Source organism: Amphiura filiformis, chromosome 7 (assembly GCF_039555335.1).
Source record: "Amphiura filiformis chromosome 7, Afil_fr2py, whole genome shotgun sequence".
In the NCBI taxonomy this organism is placed as follows: Eukaryota; Metazoa; Echinodermata; class Ophiuroidea; order Amphilepidida; family Amphiuridae; genus Amphiura; species Amphiura filiformis.
Window position 1 is genome coordinate 45,747,960 of NC_092634.1, and position 21,912 is coordinate 45,769,871.

Here is a 21,912-nt window from a genome sequence, read left to right on the forward strand (position 1 = left end):
AGATAACAAGACCTGAGTTGGTTCCATTTTTTTTCGAATGTGTCTTGGCGGCCATTTTGAAATTCAAAATGGCCACTTTATTTAGCCATTTTAAGCCGTATTTGTCCCGAAAGTGCACAAAGTCATATTTTTCTTAATGATTATTTATACTTCTGATTGACAAAATCCACTAAGAACATAATTAGGATCATTTTCTAGAATCCAAGATGGCCGCCAAATCCAAAATGGCCGCCAATTGGTCTAAAATGGTCTGCCAGCTATAAGGACATTGATTTCTTTCCTTTTTGCTGATTATTTTCACTACTTATGTTTCTGAGAATCCACTGAGAACTAAAAACTTAATTTGGTCCATTTTCTCCAATCCAAGATGGCCTCTAAATCCAAAATGGCCGCCTTTAAGTAAAATATGGCATACCGCTTTAGGCAATTACTACCATTGAGAGTAAAATACATGTATCTCATTTCTGTCAGATATGGATAAGAAAATGATTCTAAACATCTTAAAGTAGTGCAACAACATTGTTTAAGAAGAATATAGGTGCATTTCAGCTTTCAAAATGGCCGCATTTCAGCTTTCAAAATGGCTGTAATTAAATGCAGAAAATCATGATTTTGAAAGTTGAAGTTTCAATATTGTAATTCAACTTTAGACATTTATGGTAGAGCTGACCTTGAGGTATTTAAATGCCTAGTTGTCATCATCTATGTTTTCAGTATTTTCAAGTTCCTCGGTTTGGTGCACAGCTGTATTGGTACACTCTTCATCTGCTCCACAAGCACATGCTTCTGTACAAGTCAGATTGTGTCGTCTGCACTCTGCAGGAACATCATCTGGAGCATTTGTTTATTCCACATCCGCACCTAACAAGCTCGACAACAGACTCGGGAGTTCTATTGCAATGTCTGACAGGATAGGTACTGGAATGTTATCTGCATCACTCTACCATCCTAGCTTGAAAGGGGTCTGGAATATTTGGATTTACCACAAGGTCTTGACTCAAACATATGCTTGCAATATATGCGCCCAGAATGTGTTGATGGCACGTGCCAGAAGTTTGAGGATTTTATCGATCCCCCTGGTTGGCTCTTGAAGCGTTTCCATCTCAGCTGTGTTGGCCTGTAGGTCATTTTTTGTGCCAATGAGCCTGCACAAAAACCTCTCACATCCTGAAACAACACTTTGAGAAGGCATTTCTGCATCACCAAGTTGACTCAGTGCTGTGAGTTCTTCAGGTGTTGCTTCAGTAGAGGCCTTGAAGGCAGTCTTTTTGCCTATACCTCTGATAAATTATGTCCACATGTGTCGCATCCTGTTAAACAATGAAATTCGGAAGCGCTGCTGCTTTTGATGTCCCAAGACGGATATGTATTGGTTTCAGCAAGATTTTCCTTATGCTGTCACCTGTTCCCATAAGCATGGTTGTCGGTTGTCTGAAGACCAAGAACCGTGAGTTTTCGAAGAGCAAGGACCATAACATCTGTATCGTGGGTCATGATATGGACATTCATTCCAGCTTCAGAGATCTCTGCTGCATGTAGCATGATTAGAGTGTCTGCTTCCTCTTTTGTACTAACACCTGCTGATGGCTGAACATCATTCATGTTGCTTTTCACATGCACTCATGTTACAAAGACTACTGGAATCTTCAACTGCAAAACTTTGTTTGCCTGATAGATTGTGAGCATGTAGCATGATTAGAGTGTCTGCTTTCTCTTGTGTACTAACACCTGTCGATGGCTGGCATCATTCATGTTGGTTTTCACATGCAGACGTGTTATAGTGACTATGAAGGTTGCCATGTCATCTTTGATAATTATGGAAGAGAAAACTCAATCAAAGATATAATCAGACGTCGCAAGTTAGGAGTCCAAGAATCAGCGAGAGCCTACATTGTTGCTGACACAACCCCCATCCACGACTCAAAGCTATTTTTGGCTAACAATGAAACTAAGGACTCCCTCACAATCTACCTGGCAAACACAGTTTTGCAGTTGAAGATTCCAGTAGTCACTGTAACATGTGTGCATGTGAAAAGCAACATGAATGATGCTCAGCCATCGACAGGTGTTAGTACACAAGAGGAAGCATACAGGCTAATCATGCTACATGCAGCAGAGATCTCTGAAGCTGGAATGAATGTCCATATCATGACCCAAGATACAGATGTTATGGTTTCAGACAACCATGCTTATGGGAACAGGTGACAACAGAAGGAAACTCTCGCTGAAACCATTACATATCCGTCTTGGGACATCAAAAGCAGCAGCGCTTCCGGGATTTCATTGTTTAACAGGATGCGACACATGTTGACATATCAACGGTATAGGCAAGAAGACTGCCTTCAAGGCCTTCACTGAAGCAACACCCGAAGAACTCACAGCACTGAGTCAACTTGGTGATGCAGAAATGCCTTCTCAAAGTGTTGTTTTAGGCTGTGAGAGGTTTTTGTGCAGGCTCATTGGCACAAAAAATGACCTACAGACCAACACAGCTGAAAACTGAGATGGTAACGCTTCAAGAGCCAACCAGGGTGATTGATAAAATCCCTCCAACTTCTGGTGCGTGGCATCAACACATTCTGCGGGCGCATATGCAAGCATATGTTTGGAGTCAAGACCTTGTGGTAAATCCAAATATTCCACCCGTTCAAGCTAGAATGGTCGATTGATGCAGATAACATTCCAGTACCTATCCTGTCAGACATTGCAATAGCTCCTGTGTCTGTTGTCGAGCTTGTTAGGTGCGGATGTGGAATAAGCAAATGCTCCAGAAGATGATCCTGCAGACGACATGATCAGACTTGTACAGAAGCATGTGCTTGTGGAGCAGATGAAGAGTGTACCAATACAGCTGTGCACCAAACTGAGGAACTTGAAATTACTAATAACATAGATGATTACAACTAGGCATTTACATGCCTCAAGGTCAGCTCTATCATAAATGTCTAAAAATGAATTACAATATTGAAATTTCAGCTTTTAAAAACATGATTTTCTGCATTTCATTGCATAAATGCTGAAAAATTATTCTTAGCCAATTTCAAGACACTATGGCGGCCATTTTGAAAGGTGAAATACGCCTATATTCTCCTTAAACAATCTTGTTGCACTACTTTAATATGTTTACAATAATTTTCTTATCTATATCTGACAGAAATGAGATACATGTAGTTTACTCTCAATGATAGTAATTGCCTAAAGCGGTATGCCATATTTTACTTAAAGGCGGCCATTTTGGATTTAGAGGCCATCTTGGATTGGAGACAATGGACCAAATTAAGTTTTTAGTTCTCAGTGGATTCTCAGAAACATAAGTAGTGAAAATAATCAGCAAAAAGGAAAGAAATCAATGTCCTTATAGCTGGCAGACCATTTTAGACCAATTGGCGGCCATTTTGGATTTGGCGGCCATCTTGGATTCTAGAAAATGACCCTAATTATGTTCTTAGTAGATTTTGACGATCAAAAGTATAAATAATCATTAAGAAAAATATGACTTTGTACGCTTTCGGGACAAATATGACTTAAAAAAGGCTAAATATAGTGGCCATTTTGAATTTCAAAATGGCATGACCAAGACATTCATTCGAAAAAAATGGAACCAACTCAGGTTTTGTTCGTAGGGGTATTCAGAAGCTAAAAAGCATTGGTTCCACTAATGTAGCAAATTTTGCACTGGGTTACGTAACACCATGTACTAAAAACAGCAATGATTATGGAGGAGCAGTCAAAAGGCCAATAAGGTCAGCAGTGACTGTCCTTGAGATATTTGAACTAACATTACTTTAGAAACTTAGGAGTTCCATGCTATTTATATTTCCATTTTAACACTAATTTGGGCATTCAATGCATGATTGTTTTGAGAGAAAAAATCCCTCCTCTGAGAACCCCTTCAAGAGTCAAAAATGAATACATGAATACAAAACCCACCCAAGTCCATGGGAAGTGATTTTGAGAGAAAAACATGTGTATCATTTTAATTCCTTAAGTTAGATTTACCTGGTCAATATGGTACGTTTTACGTGCAAATTAGTGGATTAAACTGTATAAAGTATGACGATTAGCATTTCAGGGACTTTGTAGGGTTCATTTTAAATTTTGGACTTGGGTGGTTTTTGAATCATATACAAAGACAACAACGTTGGAATGAGATTACCACTAGTAAGATAATACAAAATAAAGCACACAGGTATGTATAATGTTGATAAGCATTCTGCCATGTAATATAAATAATAAACCACACACATTCCTTTATTAAACCCATTTTTTTTTTCAAAAGTCACTCTCCAGCAATGAATGTGTTACAAGTGGACTTTTATATAATACTGGATTTCAATCAATGTGTTACAAGACTCAAATCACGGAATTGGGTGGTTCTTTCATACATGCTATTTCTCACATGCTCAATAGACACAGATGATGAATTTGAGTTGTTCTTTCGTACATATGACATGCCTATGTACAGCAACAATTTCCCATGCTTAACTCAATTTGGCCAACGTATGGACTTGGGTGGGTTTTGTATTCATATATTCAAATGTTTGCTCCCCCCCTGTAATTTGACAAGCTTCCACCAAAGTATTTTCTGAACACTCCCAAAAATGATGAAAGTGCAACATAAACAACTACCAGAATACAAATGGAACTGGAACTGTACTTCAGGTGAACACACTTTACGTATCTTCCATGGGAATACCACAGCATTGCTGAAGCATGAATTTTGCATGTTGTACTTTAAACCCATGAACCAGTGGTGTAGGGTGCAAAACCACAATAATATGCATATACCAATTTGTTATGAAGTCAAGTTATTCAGCCATACATGTAGCTGTGTTTTAAATTATGGAGTGAAACATGTTGCCATTTTCAAAAAGTGTCAATGCTATCTACTGTAGATAGCAATGTTGTTCACCTAAATTATCCATGCTATTGTAGTAATGCATTTCATGTTCATGCCAAATAAAATGTGTGTTATTTATTCACAATATTCATGGAGGATATTATCAGCTTTTATACATTGTTTCTAATAGCAGTTGACTGATGAATGCAAGAACTACTTCATAAAATTCCTTATACAATAATGATATCTGAGTATATTCACAGGTTTTATATAGTATATAATTAGTCTTATATTAGTTATTACTGTTATAATATAACAGCTGATAAGTGAAATATATCTTTGACTTACAGTAGATATTTGAAAGTTATTTCCAAAATACACAAATTTTATAAAATTATACTTCTCACTTGTGTAATAGATTGCCAAAGTTATTTGTCACTGTGTGATATGATTTTCGTGAAATCTTAATGTACTATGTGTACGTCCGATTTTTCACAATTATGCCACTATCACGGATATGTGATAACACTGACGAATTCTGAGTCAATTCTCGTTGGGTTTTACTGGAAGTCCTATGTCCGAATCTCTCTTTATCCTCTTTTCAGTCCATCTCCATATGCTCATTCACTAGATCTTTCCTGGTTTCTTCACTTTTGCGACGATACTTCTTGAACACAAGACCACCTATGATGATGAAACTGATGACAAGAAGTACTGCTGTCATAATGAAAGGGATCATAAAGTTATTGGAACTCTGTGTTTCCATCAGTAGAGAATCAGTCATGGACAGCAGTATAGAGTGTGTGTCAGAGGTTAGGGAAGGGTCTGGAGACAAGGTCTTCATTGTTACAGAATTACCATCGGAGACTTGATTGAGGATTTGGAGTCTTTGCATCAGGTACAATTTCTTGTGGGTTTCTTGTTCTTTGATTTACTTTTGCTCCAGTGGTTAGCTTTATTGTTGCAGGTATAGTAGTAGATTGTGGAGTCGTTCCATCAGGTACAGTAGTTTCTGACCGGCTGGTTGTTCCTTGAGTTATTTTTGCTGTAGTGGTTTGTTTCATCATTGTAGATATATTTGTAAATTGTGGAGCCGTTGTTTCAGGTCCAGTTGTTGGTGAGGTTGTTGTTCTGTGAGTTCACTACGGGATTCTCATGTGAGTAGCAGCGCTGCTACTCTCGAGTACCTACGTCGGCCACCAGACCCTTGTGGCCCAGCAAGCCGGCTGCAACTCGCGAATACCTCATGGCGTAGGTACTTTGAAGGTACTCCGAGTACCGACACTGGTACTCACCTGCCAGGTACTCCGCAGCTGAGTACCGACGGCGGTACTCCAGCCGTAAACAATGACGTCACCCATGAGTTCGGGCAACCTTTTAACCTCATCGTAGAAGTAAAATTCCTTTTTATATGTGGATATATGGAACTTAGTCTTTCACTATGATAATAAAGAGTTCAAACTCGGATATTTATCAGTAGCGTGATATTTAATAATTTATTGCTTTTGAATTTCGTATTTAATACACATTAGTTTATATAGAAAAACTTATTATAATGTACAGAATTATTACAGTTATAAAAATAGATAGATTTATTTTTTTTTCAATCAGTGAATGGGTTTTAACAACATTTTTAAATATAACATTGGAGCTGAAAAAGAACACTGAAGAAGATTCAAGGGCACAGAAACCCCGCACATAAGCTTGACCTTTGACATCCATGTGCGCTCTGACATTGTGTTTACATTTGATTTCAAGACATGGGGAGGCCGTCGGCGGAGGAGAATGTCCCGGACGCTTTATTTTTTTTTCTGCAACCATAACGGGATGCAAAATATTATCAACCCAGAACACATAGGAAAGGGTTAGGGTTGGTTAGGGGCGCACGACTGTGGTTGGAAAAAAATATGTGTCCCGACGGTCCCGGCCTCGGGGTGGACTAACTTAGAATTGCAAGTTCGTCACTCAAATCACAATGCAATATCGCCGCGATTTGAGACTTTTTTTTTTTAAATACTGAGGTTTGGTGGTAAAATCATTTAAAATTTTGTGTTTAATATATTTGTGCTTGATATAACATCCGACCGCAACAAAATCAAGGATCGAATACCTTCCAAAAATGGAAGCGTCACATTTTTTATTCTGCACCCTTGGCTTGCGAAGGTTCACACGGAATTCGAGTCAGGGTCAGAAATTTAAAAAAAAATCTTTTTTTCAATCCAAAACACGGAATACAGCTATATCGGCAGAGGCAAAAGATACAACCACTCAACAAATACTAAATAGAACATTCGACGTCAAGTTTACAAATAAAGATGCAATTTCACTTTCTAAAATTTAGAATTCTCACGACGCCCATAGGCCTTCAAAATGTTTTTTGACGGCCTATGACGTGACGGACTTGCAACACTCTTGCAAGTGTCTTTAGATGTCTCTGGGTGTATATTTACTGGTTTGTTACCAGAAAGACAGTTCAATATGGCAAACATCATTTTGGATGACTGATGGGGATGGATCATTTTTCAATATGGGCCCCTTGTAAATTTGCACTCCGCCGGGTATATTCGTATCACCAGAATTGCTGTGAATCTTTTTTTTTTCCTTTTTAGCCTAGTATAAACAAACACATTGATTTGGGGGCTTTAAAATATTGTAAAAACTGCAAATTGGTCAAGTAAACACAAAGTTTCACCTTGATTTGTGGCTAGTGTAACATTGAAAATACTCTCACAATTGTTCGAGTATTAAAAACCGGGCCAGAATTATACTCCACCGGAATATTTGTTTATCTTTGACCTCTACAGAGATGCCACTCAGTTTCACTCAAAAAACCTGAAACTGGTGAGAAAAACCTGAAAAAGCATGTGAATGCAGGCCACAAAGCCCCAAAACGGGCTGAAAATGAATAAAAAAGCGGAATTTGGACTCACTAAAAACCTGGCTAAAACCTGAAAAGTGGCATCTCGGCCTCTATACTCATTAATTTGGTGTAGGCCTAATGGGGTCTATGCCTACTATACATTTTACAGACCGACAGTCAGTGGGAGAGGGTCCTTATAAGTTTTCCTGGATGTTGATTTTTTTGTTCAATCTTCCGTGCGACAACGAAAAAAAGAACCCGTTTCTACGGGCCCGGCGACCGACCCAGAATTTATGCGTTTTGGAGAATTTTTTTAAAAATTTGGCTAAAAGCATGTAAATTAAAATCAGCCGTTTTGGGGCTAAATTTAACTCATTTTGGCTGAATATTTTTAGAATATGTTTGCAACGGCCTTCCGCCCGTAGAACATGGGTTTTTTATCATCGCCTATAAAGGGGTCAGTCATTATTTTGACGGGTAAGTGCCAGATTCCATTACGAACAAAGGATATACACATGAATTAAATATTAAAATGACCAGAAATTTCCATGATTTTGGCTCATTTTGTCATGTAATTGAGCCCCGAGGTAAAATGGGCGTGCCAAAAATTGCCCCCCCCCCCCCTTCCATTGACCAGCCAAAATATATTTGCCCCCCCCCCCGCCGCATATATGCCAAATTTTGGGAATCCTGATTTGCAAACCTTAAAATTTTATGGTCTAGATACATAATGCGGCCTAGCGCCGTGAACAGAAAAATATTTCCGTCGTCACTAAGTAGATTCATCAGATTTGTTGTTAAACATAAAAGATTTCTTTTGAACAAAACCAAAACATTTACTCATTATTGATTGTTTTGCCTATCATGGTTGTAGACAACATCAGAAGGATCAACAAACATCATTCTGATGATGCCTACCGACCATGATAGGCTAAACCATTTGTGATGCGATCAAGCAAAATCAGTCGGAAGTCGGCAATATTGATTTTGAGATATAGCCAAACAAAGCAACTATTTCCTTTTGTTTCCTATTGTTTTGGAAACTCTTAAATTGGTCATATCTTTGGAACTGCATGTTCAATTTCAATGGGGTGTTCTGCAAAATTCAGCTTTGTATAGAATGCTTTTTACTATCGTATACAAAACTGAAAATTTAATGTTGCAGACTTCCGACTGACTTTGCTTGATCGCATCAATAGTGCAAAAGTTTCAAAAGAAATCTTTTATAACGCTTTCCGTGCAGCGTGACTGTTTTCCTAAGCCTTTTAGTGCGTTCCTCATGAATGTGTGTCTAAACTAAAATCGTTTGTCCGGGACCCTTTCTGCCAAAAATTACTTGCCCCTTTTTAGCTTCCCAACCAAAATGCTTGCTCCCCAGGGCTCATGATTATTGCACAGGCCCTTAGCCTTACTCAGAGCAGGCAGCACACATAAACGTTGAAAAAATAGTGCATTAGGCCTGGTTCGAACCGGCGACCTTCATAATACTATAATGACGCTCTAACCATTCTGCAACATGCCTCTGTGGCTCAGTTGGTTAGGCATCATGCTAGTATTACGAAGGTTGCCGGTTCGAACCTGACCAGATGTACTATAGTCCATATACCTTCCTCGAGTCTGTAAAGTGAAATAAAATTTTGAGAATTTCTCAAAAACTATTAATTTTTTCAGGAATCTGTTATGCTAGTTGGATTCTTTGCATCATTTCCTTTCTGAAAATTTATACTTTTGTATACTTCTCATCATTACCTTTAGAGATACAATAAAAAGCAATACCTAAATATTATTACTGACTCGAGGAAGGTATACAGATTATAGTTGTTTGCTATAGGTGGTTTTTTTTCAACGATGTGCGCCGCTGCTCTGTGCACTGGCTGCTCTGGGTAAAGATTAAAATGTGTACATCTCATCAACCCAGAGAACTAACTATAATAATTTCAATATTATGTATTGGTTCATATTGCAGCCGAGTGGCTGAATTAGCCTACATGATTTTTACACTAATTGCAATACTGAAAAACATGTTTAATTGCACACTAGAAATATGTAAAAACATTTTAACATATAAAGATAAAACAAGATAATAAGAAATTATTCTCAAATGGGAAAGTCAGATAAATGCTAATATGGGGAGCCCAAACAAATCAAAGCCTATAGATTGGAAACTACGACTTGAACAACACCTGACAGCCTCCATTTGTTTTTATCAGTCAAAGTGTACATAACATCATAGACTGGGGCTTGTATTGTGCTGGTGCCATCATAGGCTCTGTTCTCACCAACAGTCAAATCAACCACATACTTATCCGAGGCATCAGTGGAATGAATCAGGACCAATGACATTGCCTTGAGGAACACCGCCATTTAAGTAAGACCCCTGGTCTGAATATTCATCTTTATATTTCAATGACTCTTTTCATTAAATTTAATTTTTTATCAGTCATGGTTTTCCCTCCAACATTAATAAATGATGCATGAATTTCAAACATTGTGCGATATTTGTCGTTGGAGCTTGCAATTTAGTTCTTTAAGACTTTAAGGGATCAGAAAAACTTTGGTAGAAAAAATACACCTTACTCAGAAAAAAGTTAAAAGCCCTACAAAGTATTCATCATGTCATCACGTACCGAAACATCTTAGATGGTGCAAACTATTCATTATTTGAATTGGTATCAAAAACCATACAATTAGAGTAACTGTTTAGGAAAATCTTAAAGAGTGTTTGAAATTTTATCCCCATGGAGCCAAAAATGTGACCCTTGAAATTTTTGTTTATATTAAAATAGAGAACATAGTGCTTTTATAGATCAAACAATACTTTTTCAGATTCATTATGATCAGAGGAATACTTTGGTGTGGTTTTTAACAAGATATGAAATTTGACGCCTGTTTAACCTTTAATTCTTTTCTGACCAAGATGCATTGTTGTCACCAAAGTTTTTCTTATTCTTTGAGGTATGATATTAAAGCTGATGGGTTGGGTTCTTGATGTCTTGATATTGTGCAACTGTGCCCTATAGGTCAGTTTCACTGTGGTACAATATCCAATTGCCAAATGAAGATATTTCATGTAGGGACGATCATCCATCCTATTCTCTGGTCTTTAGCTTGTTGCTGTATCTAGGTCAGTTCCTTCCTGTGCAATGTGCAAATTTTCATCTGAAAAAAGGAACATAATTAAAGACAAGTTTAGACAAGACATTTTAATAAAAAAAACTAAAACAAGTCTAAAATGGAAAGTGCACAAAGACTGTTTAAAGATGTTTGTTTGATTCAGTATTTGTATTACTATTTCATTAATGGGACATTCAGAGATTCTGAGTTTTATGATTCTAAAGATTTTCAGGAAAGATCGTTTTCATATAGTCACATGAGATCATAATCATCTTTTAGTAAATTGTGCATTCCAAGGGCACGTGTTTGTTTATTATTATTAAAGGGACATTCAAGAGATTTTGAGTTTTATTGTAAATACAAATTTAGTTTTATGGCGACCCTACATACACACATCAAAAGTAGTGGAAAAGTCATTTCGGCATGTCACGTGGAACATTATCGTTTAGTGCCTTGTCACATGGCAGGGATCATTGTCTTTTAATAGTGAAATTATGATTGTACCACTACCACATCATGAAATCAAAATATTAGCATGTGCCTTAAAATCAAAAAACTTACACATACCAGGTCTTTTATATGGAACACAATCTGTTCGTTCTGGACTAAACTCTTTAGACGTAGACGTTAGTTGCATCGACACATTCTCCTCACAACTATCATGTGGCTAAGTTGCTGCAACAGTTCACTTCAAGGCACCGACCTAATTGAATGAGGAAAGTACAAGAAACATGATTTGTACCGGTATGTTGTTATTTTATTAGCCAAGCCGATAGTAGGCCTAACTTTTCAGAATTTAATACTGACCTGACCCGTGACCTGAATAGTCTTTAAAAATTTAAGATAGGCCTAAGCGTTATATAATAGCCCGCCCTATTATTTATCAATTAGCCTAGGCCTCAGTGTTTTTTACCCTTCAATCTTTTAATGACATGTCATTTGACTAAAATAGTAAGCCCGGCCTCAACTTCCTATTCGAAGCCTAATCTGTGCAAGCCTAGCTGCCCTAGGCATGTGCCCTCTACACAAGGTGTATCTTCTTTGATCCAGACTACATACACATATACATTGATTGTCACTGACAGGCCTATTGTGAACCAAAATTGCTGTAAGTGTAATAGCCTAGAAATCATACAAAAAGGTGACCCTTTTAGACTAGTCCTAGCCTAAGTTAGGCACAGATCGTAGGCTATGTTTATACTGTATCACCTGTTTGCCAGACTATGACGTGTTTATTTATATTCTGAACTGAAGTTTTAGTAGATTTAATAACGGCCTCTCAGTTTGCCCCGATCATATTCATTTTTTTGCACAATTTCTTATGCTTGCATCGTATATATGTCCAATCCGCACACATATATCATTTGTGTCTCGCATTGTCTTTAATACGCCCTGCTAGGCCACGGTGGCACTGTAGTGAGGGGCACGGACAAGGTGGCACACGTACAGTGCCAGTGGCCTAAAACTTTGACCCTCCCCCCAGTAACATTACATGAAGGAAGGAGTCTGCCCCAATCACCTTGTCCTTCCTTGAAAGAGAGATGGGCACTCCGCCTGTTTGTTTGTTTGTTTACCCAGGTTGGTCCGTGAGGAACACATGCTAATGTTAATTAACACAGGCGTGTCCCCTTTTTAGGGCGACAAATCCGCATAGATAGGCCTCTCACTCATTTTTTTTATTATTTAATTTAGTCTAGCATGTCCAGATATTTAATTACGCCTAATACACATTTAAACTGTCACTGAACAGAGAATACTCCCCGGGGATGACTCGAATCACAGTGATGACAGTATGCTTTTAAAGTTTTTTTATCATGTTTATAGGCTAGGCTAGCCTGGCAATAATGTGCATTTTACATCTGTCAACATACAGTTTAAAATCAGTAACAAAGCACCACGTATTCATGGTATTAATAAATAATATTAATTAGCACGTTTTTTAATATCAAACTGGTGATGAATTGAGAATAAAGCTTACTTAAGTTATCGGCTTCAGTTACTTACCGAACATTCGAGACAACTGAAGTGGTTATACTGTGACGAAAAATGCCAAAAACACCAACGGAAAATCACGGAATATGCAACCCACATCACGTACAGTCCAATAGGAAAATTGCGTGTGTTATCTACGGTGATTTGGCGAACCTTTCTTTCCAAAATCTTTTACAATTCAAGAGTTACTGTGTGCCCAATATGATCTAAGTCAGCAAATCTTTACATGCACAACATTTGAAGACATAAACATCAGGAAATTTTGACTTTTTTTGGTTTAAAAACTGAGAAAATGATGATGTTTCTTCGTAACTTCGTCGTCACGGCCAAATATGAGTGAGTACGCCAGATCACGGTGATCGCTGGGCGATTCGATTAGGAATGCAAAAACACGACAAGAGTACCTTCATTGCTACTTCACACATGGGGTACACAGTAGGTGACACATGAGGTACACAGTAGGTGACACATGGGTACACAGTAGGTGCGGCTACTGTGCAGGTACTTCCATGGAAGGACTATTAGAAGTACCCACACTATGGTGTGCCTATAAGTCACCTACTTGGTACACCGCAGTTGACTCGGAGGTGACGCATGGTGGAGTACCGACATAGGTACTCAACTACGGGAGTATCTACAGTATGGTGGCCGACGCTGGTACTTTGGTGTAGTACCAACGTCGGTTACCACGGGATGGGGTACTCGGTAGTAGCAGCAGTAGTACCTGCAAAGTACCAGTGCAGCAGAGGTACACCGTCGCCAGGAATCTTGTAGTGTTATCTGTGCTGCAGTGGTTTGCGTCATTGTAGTAGGTTTAGTTGTATGTATTGGAGTTGTTGTATCAGGTATAGTTGTTGGCAGGTTTGTTGTTCTGAGAGTTACTTTTGTTGCAGTGGTTTCTTTCATTGTAATAGGTTTAGTTGTAGGTTGTGGAATCGATGAGATGACATTAAGAGTTGCTCTATCTTCAACATCAACACCATCTACATTGGCTTTGCATACCACAATCTTCATATTATCAGAAAGTTGAACATTAGTAAGTGTGAATGTCATCCCTCCAGATATAGCGCTTGTAGCATATTGAGACGACTGAGTTGCTGGCTCTGTGTACCATTCAATGGTACCAGGAACAGTACCAGGAACAGACAACTCACAGGTGAACATGGCATCTTCTCCAACAGCTTTGTTCAACATGGTTGGTGTTATGTGTGGAAGACCAGACACTACCTTTAGTGGGCCAATGTTACATGACTCGCTGTATTCTCGATATAACCCATATGTATTGCCAGTAATTGTACATGAAAATGATGCTCCATTGTCAGCCAAGGCCAATGAGAGAGTGTAAAGGTAGTCAATTCGTTGTAATTGATTAGTTGAATAAAATGTTGATGTTAATGTGGTAGTTCCTTGCTGCAGCTGCATTCCCACTCGATAAGGATACCCTTGTAGTGATGTACACGACGGGGTACACGACAGAAGTAATGGATTTCCAGCAACTACTATGGCATAAGCACTAGGTGAACACATTGGATTTCCTTCAGGAGGAAAATATGGTATATTGAGACTTATATAAGCCGAATCTACTTCAGTGTAACTTTCAGGTTGTCCATCTGCAATAAGACACTTATAACCACCTCCGTGCGTAAAGCCTACCTCTAACAATATAAGGACGTACACAGTTAAACTTGGTTCAAATGATATTTTTTGTACTTCATACTCATTCAAAAACTTATCCTGTATGGCAATGTCCCAGCTAATAATTTCATAATATTTGGTCCCGTATTTGGCCCACGCTAATGCACGATTTGCAGCAGGTTGAAAATTATAAACACTGCACTGCAGTGGATGGTTTGGTTATCCATACTGGGTTGAAAAATCTTCAAATGGTACAGACTGATAGAAGCATTTCAGTATTGAAATAAATGGTTAATTCCTACTTTACTGCCTTGTACAGTACGTTTGTCAATGATAGAATTATGATGAAACACCTCAATTGTAATAGATGCAATAGAAGCATCAATTGCATCAGTGGCCTACTACATGTTGTTAAAATTTCCAAATGAGGCAAAATTACACATTGTTCCCACACTCCCTTTCTAAAATCAAGTGCACCTATTGTGATAAACGTATAAGAAGTGTGCACAAATGTCTAGTTACTTTAACACTAATATGGTAATTCAATGTAGCTATGGTACTGCATGTTTTTGGAACAAAAAACGTCACCCCAACAACCACTTCAAGAGGTCAAAAAAACTTTTGTTGCCCCTCCCCTGCAGAATTTGCCCAGCCCCCACCAAAGTATATCTGAACACTCACAAAAATGATGACAGAGAAACAAAAAATACTACTACTACAAGACAAATGGAACTGGAACTTTTTTTATCAGGTGAACTCATGTTGCATATCTTTTCAAGGGAATACCGCAGCAAGCTTAAATTTTGCATGTTGCTCTCTTAAAACTGATGCGTAGAGCGCAAAACCAAAACATGCCTATAAAACTCATAGGGTGGGGCACAAAACCATACTATGCCTATACAAATCATGTCAGTTATTCAGTCATAGCAGTGTTTTAAAATTATGGAGTGAAAAGTTTGTCATTTTCGGAAAGTGTCAATGCTATCTACTGTAGATAGCAATGTTGTTTCCCTAAATGGTAATGTTACCAAGTAATTTATCTCATGTTCATCCCAAATCAAATGTGCGTTATTTATTCACAGTATGTACAGTATTCCTAAAGAATATTATCAGCTTATACATTGCTTCTAATAGCAGTTGATAACAAAAACTACTTTACTTCATAAAATTCCTTATACAATTATACAATTCGTCAGTGAAGTGGTTGCATAACTCCTTGGTAAGCGGATCACACACATTTTGGAATTAGTATTACATGCCATAGACTTTGTATTGCGATCATTTCGATCATGGTGCACAACTCAAAAGCGTGATCCAGTTGACATGGTGATAATCGGATTACATGTAACACTTTGCTGACAAATTGATACCTGTTATGAGTATATTCACAGGTTTTATATCGGATATATAATTAGCCTTAGTTATTACTGTTATAATATAAATGAATATTTCTCTGATAAAGCTATTCAAAGAAAGATTAGAGATATGAGCAAATCATATAATTGATATCTGAGTATATTCACAGGTTTTATGTATGGTACAATTTGCCTTAGTTATTACTGTTATTATGGTTATAATATAAGTCAAATATTTCTTTGATTTATAAACATGAAAATGTTATTAAATCATACTTCTCACTTGTGTAATTGATTGTCAAAGTTAAATGTCACCATGTGATAACAGTTTTTCGGGAAATATCAACATACTTCACTTTGGATCTGCCTGATTTTTCACATACACCACTATCATGACTATGTGATAACACTGATGAATTATACAATTGATATCTGAGTATATTCAGTGAATATTATTCACATATTAACCCTAAATTTTTCCAGATTAGAGCCTATGTTAACCCTAACACCTGTTAATACCACAAAATACCACGATGAAAAATTCTGTGCATGCATGAATCCCAGGGTCTGCGATGACGCAATCACCCCAAGTGTTATATGCTCACGGAATTGCTGGCCGGGCAGCAATAACCCGTGTAGCTACCGGTCCGTGATCGTGTGGTTGGCATGCGGGGAGGGTCAAAGGTTCGAATCCCGGGGGTGCCAAGTCAAAAATTCTTCTTCTTCTTGACTTTTTCGTATCTTCTTTGACTTCCGATATCAAAAAGCAGGGTTCAGTGTTAGGGTTAATAGGTTTTATACAGGATATAATTAGTCAACACACATACTTGGTGTCAATTGAGAATCTGAATAAACAAGTAAAATTTCTTTTTGCTTGCTACAGCTTATTTCTAAGTTAAGTATAGCGAATAGAGTGCAGAATCACAAATGTGATCATTTATTATGCACATTTTACATTTGATTTATCTGATACCATCAAGACAAGTTCTGCATCATGGCAATTCACTGCATAAGGAAACACAGGTGTACTACTATACCTGAGTTTATAAATGATACTCAAGTAATCGCACCTTGTACTTTTGGTGAGACTTGAAATTTCTTTTATTTGAACCCTAACAGCACCGAGTGCTACAACATACTGCTACCTGGGTTTCTCCCCTCCAATGGTGGCCAAGACATAGGGCACCTCTGTAATGTATGTAATCACAATCAATTTTGAGGCAAGAATTGTGGCTTTCTCCCAGTGTAAACAAGGTAAACAGGGTCTATCTTTCACTTCAAGTAAGACGTCTTGAACTTTTAATTTTATTATATTTTAAGTGACATGTAGCCTTCATTTTCTACCCCATCCCTTTTTAGATCCGTATACTTGTGTTCTTCAGAAGGATTTTGTCCTTGACCAGCAGATGCAGAGTTAGCTGGTAGAGTTTCATATTGTGAATCTACCTGGATGGTAGGTGCCACCTCATATCCATGATCATCTAATGCCTGATGTGCAGAAGGATTTTGATTTTCCATTCCTTGTGTACCATTAATACGATGCTCATAAGTGCGGTTCTGTAGCCCTTGCTCATTGATACGGCGTTCATAAGTGTGGTGTTCTGAGAGTCCTATGTTCAAATCTCTTTGCCTGCTCTCTTCTCTTTTGCCTAACTCTACAATTTGATCATTCACTCTGTCTGTCCTAGTTTCTTCACTTTTGTGATGACATATCTTGAAAACAAGGCCAAATATGACAAGAAAACAGATGACAAGAATAATTGCTGTTGTAATTAGAGGAATCACAAGGATATTTGAACTGTGTGTGTCAGGCAGTGGAGAACCAGTCATGGGTAGAATTAAAGAGTGCATGTCAGATTTTGGGGAAGGGTTTGCAGGCATTGTCTTCATCGTTTCAGAAATACCATTGGTCACCCGTGGTTGAGGTTTTGGAGTTGTTGCATCAGGTACAATTATTACTAGTGGGTTTGTTCTTCTTTGAGTTACCTTTGCTGCAGTGGTTGGTTGTTTCGTTGTAGCAGCCTTTGTAGTAGGTTGTGGAGCCAATGGAATGACATTAAGAGTTGCCCTGCCTTCAACAGCATCATTTCCTACAGTGGCTCTGCATATTACAACTTTCATATCATCAAAAAGTTGAACATCCATGAGTGTGAATGTCATGCCTTCATATACAGAACTTGTGGTATAACGAGTCAGCTGTGTTGCTGGCTCTGTGTACCAATGCCATTGGATGGTACCAGAAGTAGACAATGTACAAGTGAACATGGCATCTTCTCCAACAGATTTGTTCAGAATGCTTGGTCTTAACAGTGGAATACCAGGCACTACATCTAGTGGCCCGATTGTACAATCCTCTGTCATGCCAGTGTATTGTCCAGTTCCAGTAATTGTACATGTAAATGTTAATCCATCATCAGCTAATGTGACAGCCTGGGTGTATTGGTAGTCAATCCGTTTTAAATTGTTAACTGTCTGACTTGATGATGATAGAACAGTAGCTCCTTGCTGCAGAAATATGTTCACTTCTTCAGGATAACCTGGTAATGATGTACACGACAGCAGTAACGGAGTTCCTTCAACGACTATGGTACCATCAGTAGGTGAACACATTGGATTTCCAAAAGGAGGAAAATATGGTACTTGGACAGTCACCTGAGCAGAAGCTACTTCGGTGTAACCTGTAGGTTGTCCATCTGCTACAAGACATTGATAATCACCACCATGTGTAGCAAGAACTTCCAGTATAGTAAGGATATAAAAAGTTGTTGATCCCAACACTCGCTCCCGTACATTAAACTCACTTGTAAACATAGATTGAATGTCATTATTCCAACTGATAAGTTGACCATTTTTTGTCCATAGCAATGCACGATCCACAGCAGGTTGGAAATTATCAATATTACACTGCAGGTGATAGTCAGTTGTTCCTAGATTTGGTGTTAAATCAGTTGTTGGAATGTAAACTGTATTCTGCGAATTCGCCAATAACAACAAAGTCAATGACATCACCCCTCGTAACAGCAAGTCATCCATACTCAGTTTAAATTCAGCAAGTTATGTCACTAAAAGGTACAGCCTGAAAGAACCAATGGTGTTACCTGAAACAGGTACTTGTCTCAAGTGTTACACAGTGCTCACACTGCTGTTAATAGTTGGTTCTGATGTTTTTGCTGATTATCTGCAAGTTTAGTTTCTGTCACCGCCACTGATCACAGAGGTGAGAGTGGTAGTGTTATTCGTTTAGCATATGTGCGGACAATCTACTGGCAGTGAGTCATTTATCTTTCTGCCACCCCTACTGATCATAAAGGTGAGAGTGCTAGTGTTACGCACTCGGAACATGTGCGGACAATCTACTGGCAGTGTGTCATTTATCTCTTTGACAACTTTTGATGGCGCTATAATCCGCTATGCATAGACTAATTGGAATGAATGGTGATGAGACCAGTAGAAAGTACATGTAGCATAATGGGTACTGATAAAACTAAAATACCATTAATGTGTTCCTGCGATGTTCGTCAGTCTGAGCAGCAAGATAGCACAAGTTTGCAGGGGACCTGTGTCTGCTGTATTGATATATACATGTATCATACAATGGACACCTTGACACACTGTACAGGATCAAATTATTAATTCCTACTTTACTTCCTTGTGTAGTATATTTGTCAGTAACTGACATATGATGAAACACCTCAATCATATTAACATTGGTTCCTTTGTGAGCTTTTCCTTGGCTCAAAATCTTGTTGGTTAAGTTTTTGCACCCTTTTGTGTCCATAAAATGGTCCAGGTTATTTGCGATGAATATCTATATAAAGCTGCAAACATCATGTGAACTATATAAAAAATTCGGCGAACTTGGCACTACCCACGATAGCAATATGTATGAAATGCCACTGTACAAACTTAACTTGTCTTATAGAATATTATTGAAGCGTGAATGTATTCTATGTACAATTTAAAGTGTGTGATTTATTTGCTTGTATAAATATATGTTTCATACAGGATCAGGTCAGGGCAGTTTATAGTGAATATAATTATGTTGGGGGAGGGGAGGGGGGTGCTTTATCCAAAACTTAATTCAGGTGTGCTGCCACTGCCAGTGGGTAAAAAAGGTAACCCATATTTATAGTAGCAAATTGTAAAAAATATATGCCCCATTCTTATATTTGCCTCCAAAAAATTCCAATTTTTGACTTTTGCCATATTGCTAGTAACCAAAACAAGCTGCAAAATGGCCCATTTGTATAGTCAAGTTGACCACTGAAAAAACACCAAACCGTCCATAAAGTAACAGCACAAAAGATGACCCATAAGAGGTTAAAAATGCAACCCATTCCAGTGGCACATACGTATCTACCCTTTTTCTACAGAGGACCCCCCTCGGAATTATGTCACTTATATACTTCACAAATCATTCTCTTTTAGGGCTCATATTGAAATACCCTACCACGCTTTCACACAGAAAGAAGGCAGGATTCCCCTCGCTAAGCGCGCGCCTCAGGAAAGCTCGGTCATAAAACGGATGGATTATATGCATCAGTGATACACCCTGCCTTTTGAAGTGGTCTGGTGACAAGGATTATAATAAAAGCTTATCAAAGACTGGCAATTTTATTGATTGTTGAACTAATTGAACTAATCGGCTCATCGCACAACCCAGGAAAGCGCGCTCCTAATTTAAGTGGCTAATTGCAGTGTTATAATCACACAGGATTTTAACAAAAGAAGGCTAGCAGAGGAAAGCTGCAGGATGGCGCACACCTTCCTGTGTAAAGGAATTTCAATATGAGCCCTAAGAGGTTGGGGTAAAGTTATTGCCAGAAATTATTTGTGATTAGTTTGTTTGCAACTTGCATCTTACTTTTACCTATTTTTGTGTGTCATTATAGGTCACAATGCAGATGATATTGCTGAGACTGTCCTAATGAATGGTGAGTATCATTATCATATAACTTTCCTACAACTTAAACATTTTCTATTAAATTATTTTGACTTTGAAAATGGTGAATGTTGGTTAATCATTGTCTATGTAATATTTCATTTAATTCATTGAGAAAAGAAATACCAAATAGCTCTGTAATTGAACATTTTGGTTCATATTCGTCTGGTTGCAGAGCATGGTATGACGGTTTGCTAGTTAAAATGTTTTTTTTCCTCTATTGATTATTATTCTATGGTGATGGAAAATAAGATTCTGGGTGTGTGTAAACCTGACATTCCTGGGCAATTTGAGATTCCCAAGGTCAAAGTTTATGTGGGTCAAAATTTAAAATTGATCAAATTTTGTCCAAACTCATGCTGAATCATTTATCTGATCAGAAGGATTCAGAAAATATATAGTTTCTCTTATTTAAGACTTATTGTTGCAAAGTTCTGATCATAAAGGTTATAGGTTATTGGACCCCTGTGGATCTTCAGGCTTAACATTTGACCATTTTGTGGTAAATATAATACATTTTCTGACCATTTATGACCAGAGAAACATTTGGGTATCGATTGAAACAAAATTTGTGTGGTTTTCAATTTTAGTCAGACTATATTAAATTTGGTTTGGGCAAATTTTTAATTAAAAAAAATTAATTCTTTAAATTTTGGTTAGAAACAGTAAATACATTGTGGAGTAGACCAACAACATGTTTTTTTCTGTTTTTTCCTCCATAGTTTTGAGAGGAGATATAGCAAGACTAAGGCGATGTACAGCAATCACAACAGTAAGTGTATATAAGTTTTTGTTTATTAGTATTTATTTAAAACTTATTCACACAAGCAAAAGTAAAATTTCACTTACGAGTGGAATTTCTGTGTCTCATCCGAGATCACTTCTTCAGCACTGAGTTGGGGGTAGTACTGGGAGACGTGCCGCTACTCGGGACACGTGATCTGGGCAGTGAACCCAAACCACTTGACCCGAGTAGCCTCTTGTAGGCGGCTGGTAGGGGGTGGCGCCCCTGGTCTTTATTGAGGTCAGGTTCAGAGGCTGCGATGTACACCGCTTCCTTAACCCCTCGCTGAAACCACCTGGAATCGCTGTCCAACACCTTGACCTCACCAGGGTCAAAGGAGTGTCTAGGAGCTTTCATATGTTGCTAGACATTGGGAGGGGCAATGTTTTT

The 21,912-nt window shown here is 38.1% G+C and overlaps 1 protein-coding gene and 1 long non-coding RNA gene across 2 annotated transcripts in view; one reads left to right on the plus strand and one right to left on the minus strand.

Annotated features, from left to right (window-relative positions):
* Positions 1–21,912, plus strand: part of LOC140157239 (cytoplasmic tRNA 2-thiolation protein 1-like) — a 173,634-nt gene that overhangs the window by 145,461 nt on the left and 6,261 nt on the right. The window contains exons 7-8 of the mRNA XM_072180360.1: positions 20,689–20,730; positions 21,461–21,510. Of these exons, the coding sequence (XP_072036461.1) occupies positions 20,689–20,730; positions 21,461–21,510 (92 nt within the window). The remainder of the gene's footprint in view (positions 1–20,688; positions 20,731–21,460; positions 21,511–21,912) is intronic.
* Positions 10,175–13,122, minus strand: LOC140157237 (uncharacterized). Its single transcript, XR_011859652.1, has 3 exons — positions 12,819–13,122; positions 11,382–11,517; positions 10,175–10,859 (listed from the first exon to the last, which is right to left on the minus strand). It is a non-coding gene; the product is annotated as an uncharacterized lncRNA (long non-coding RNA).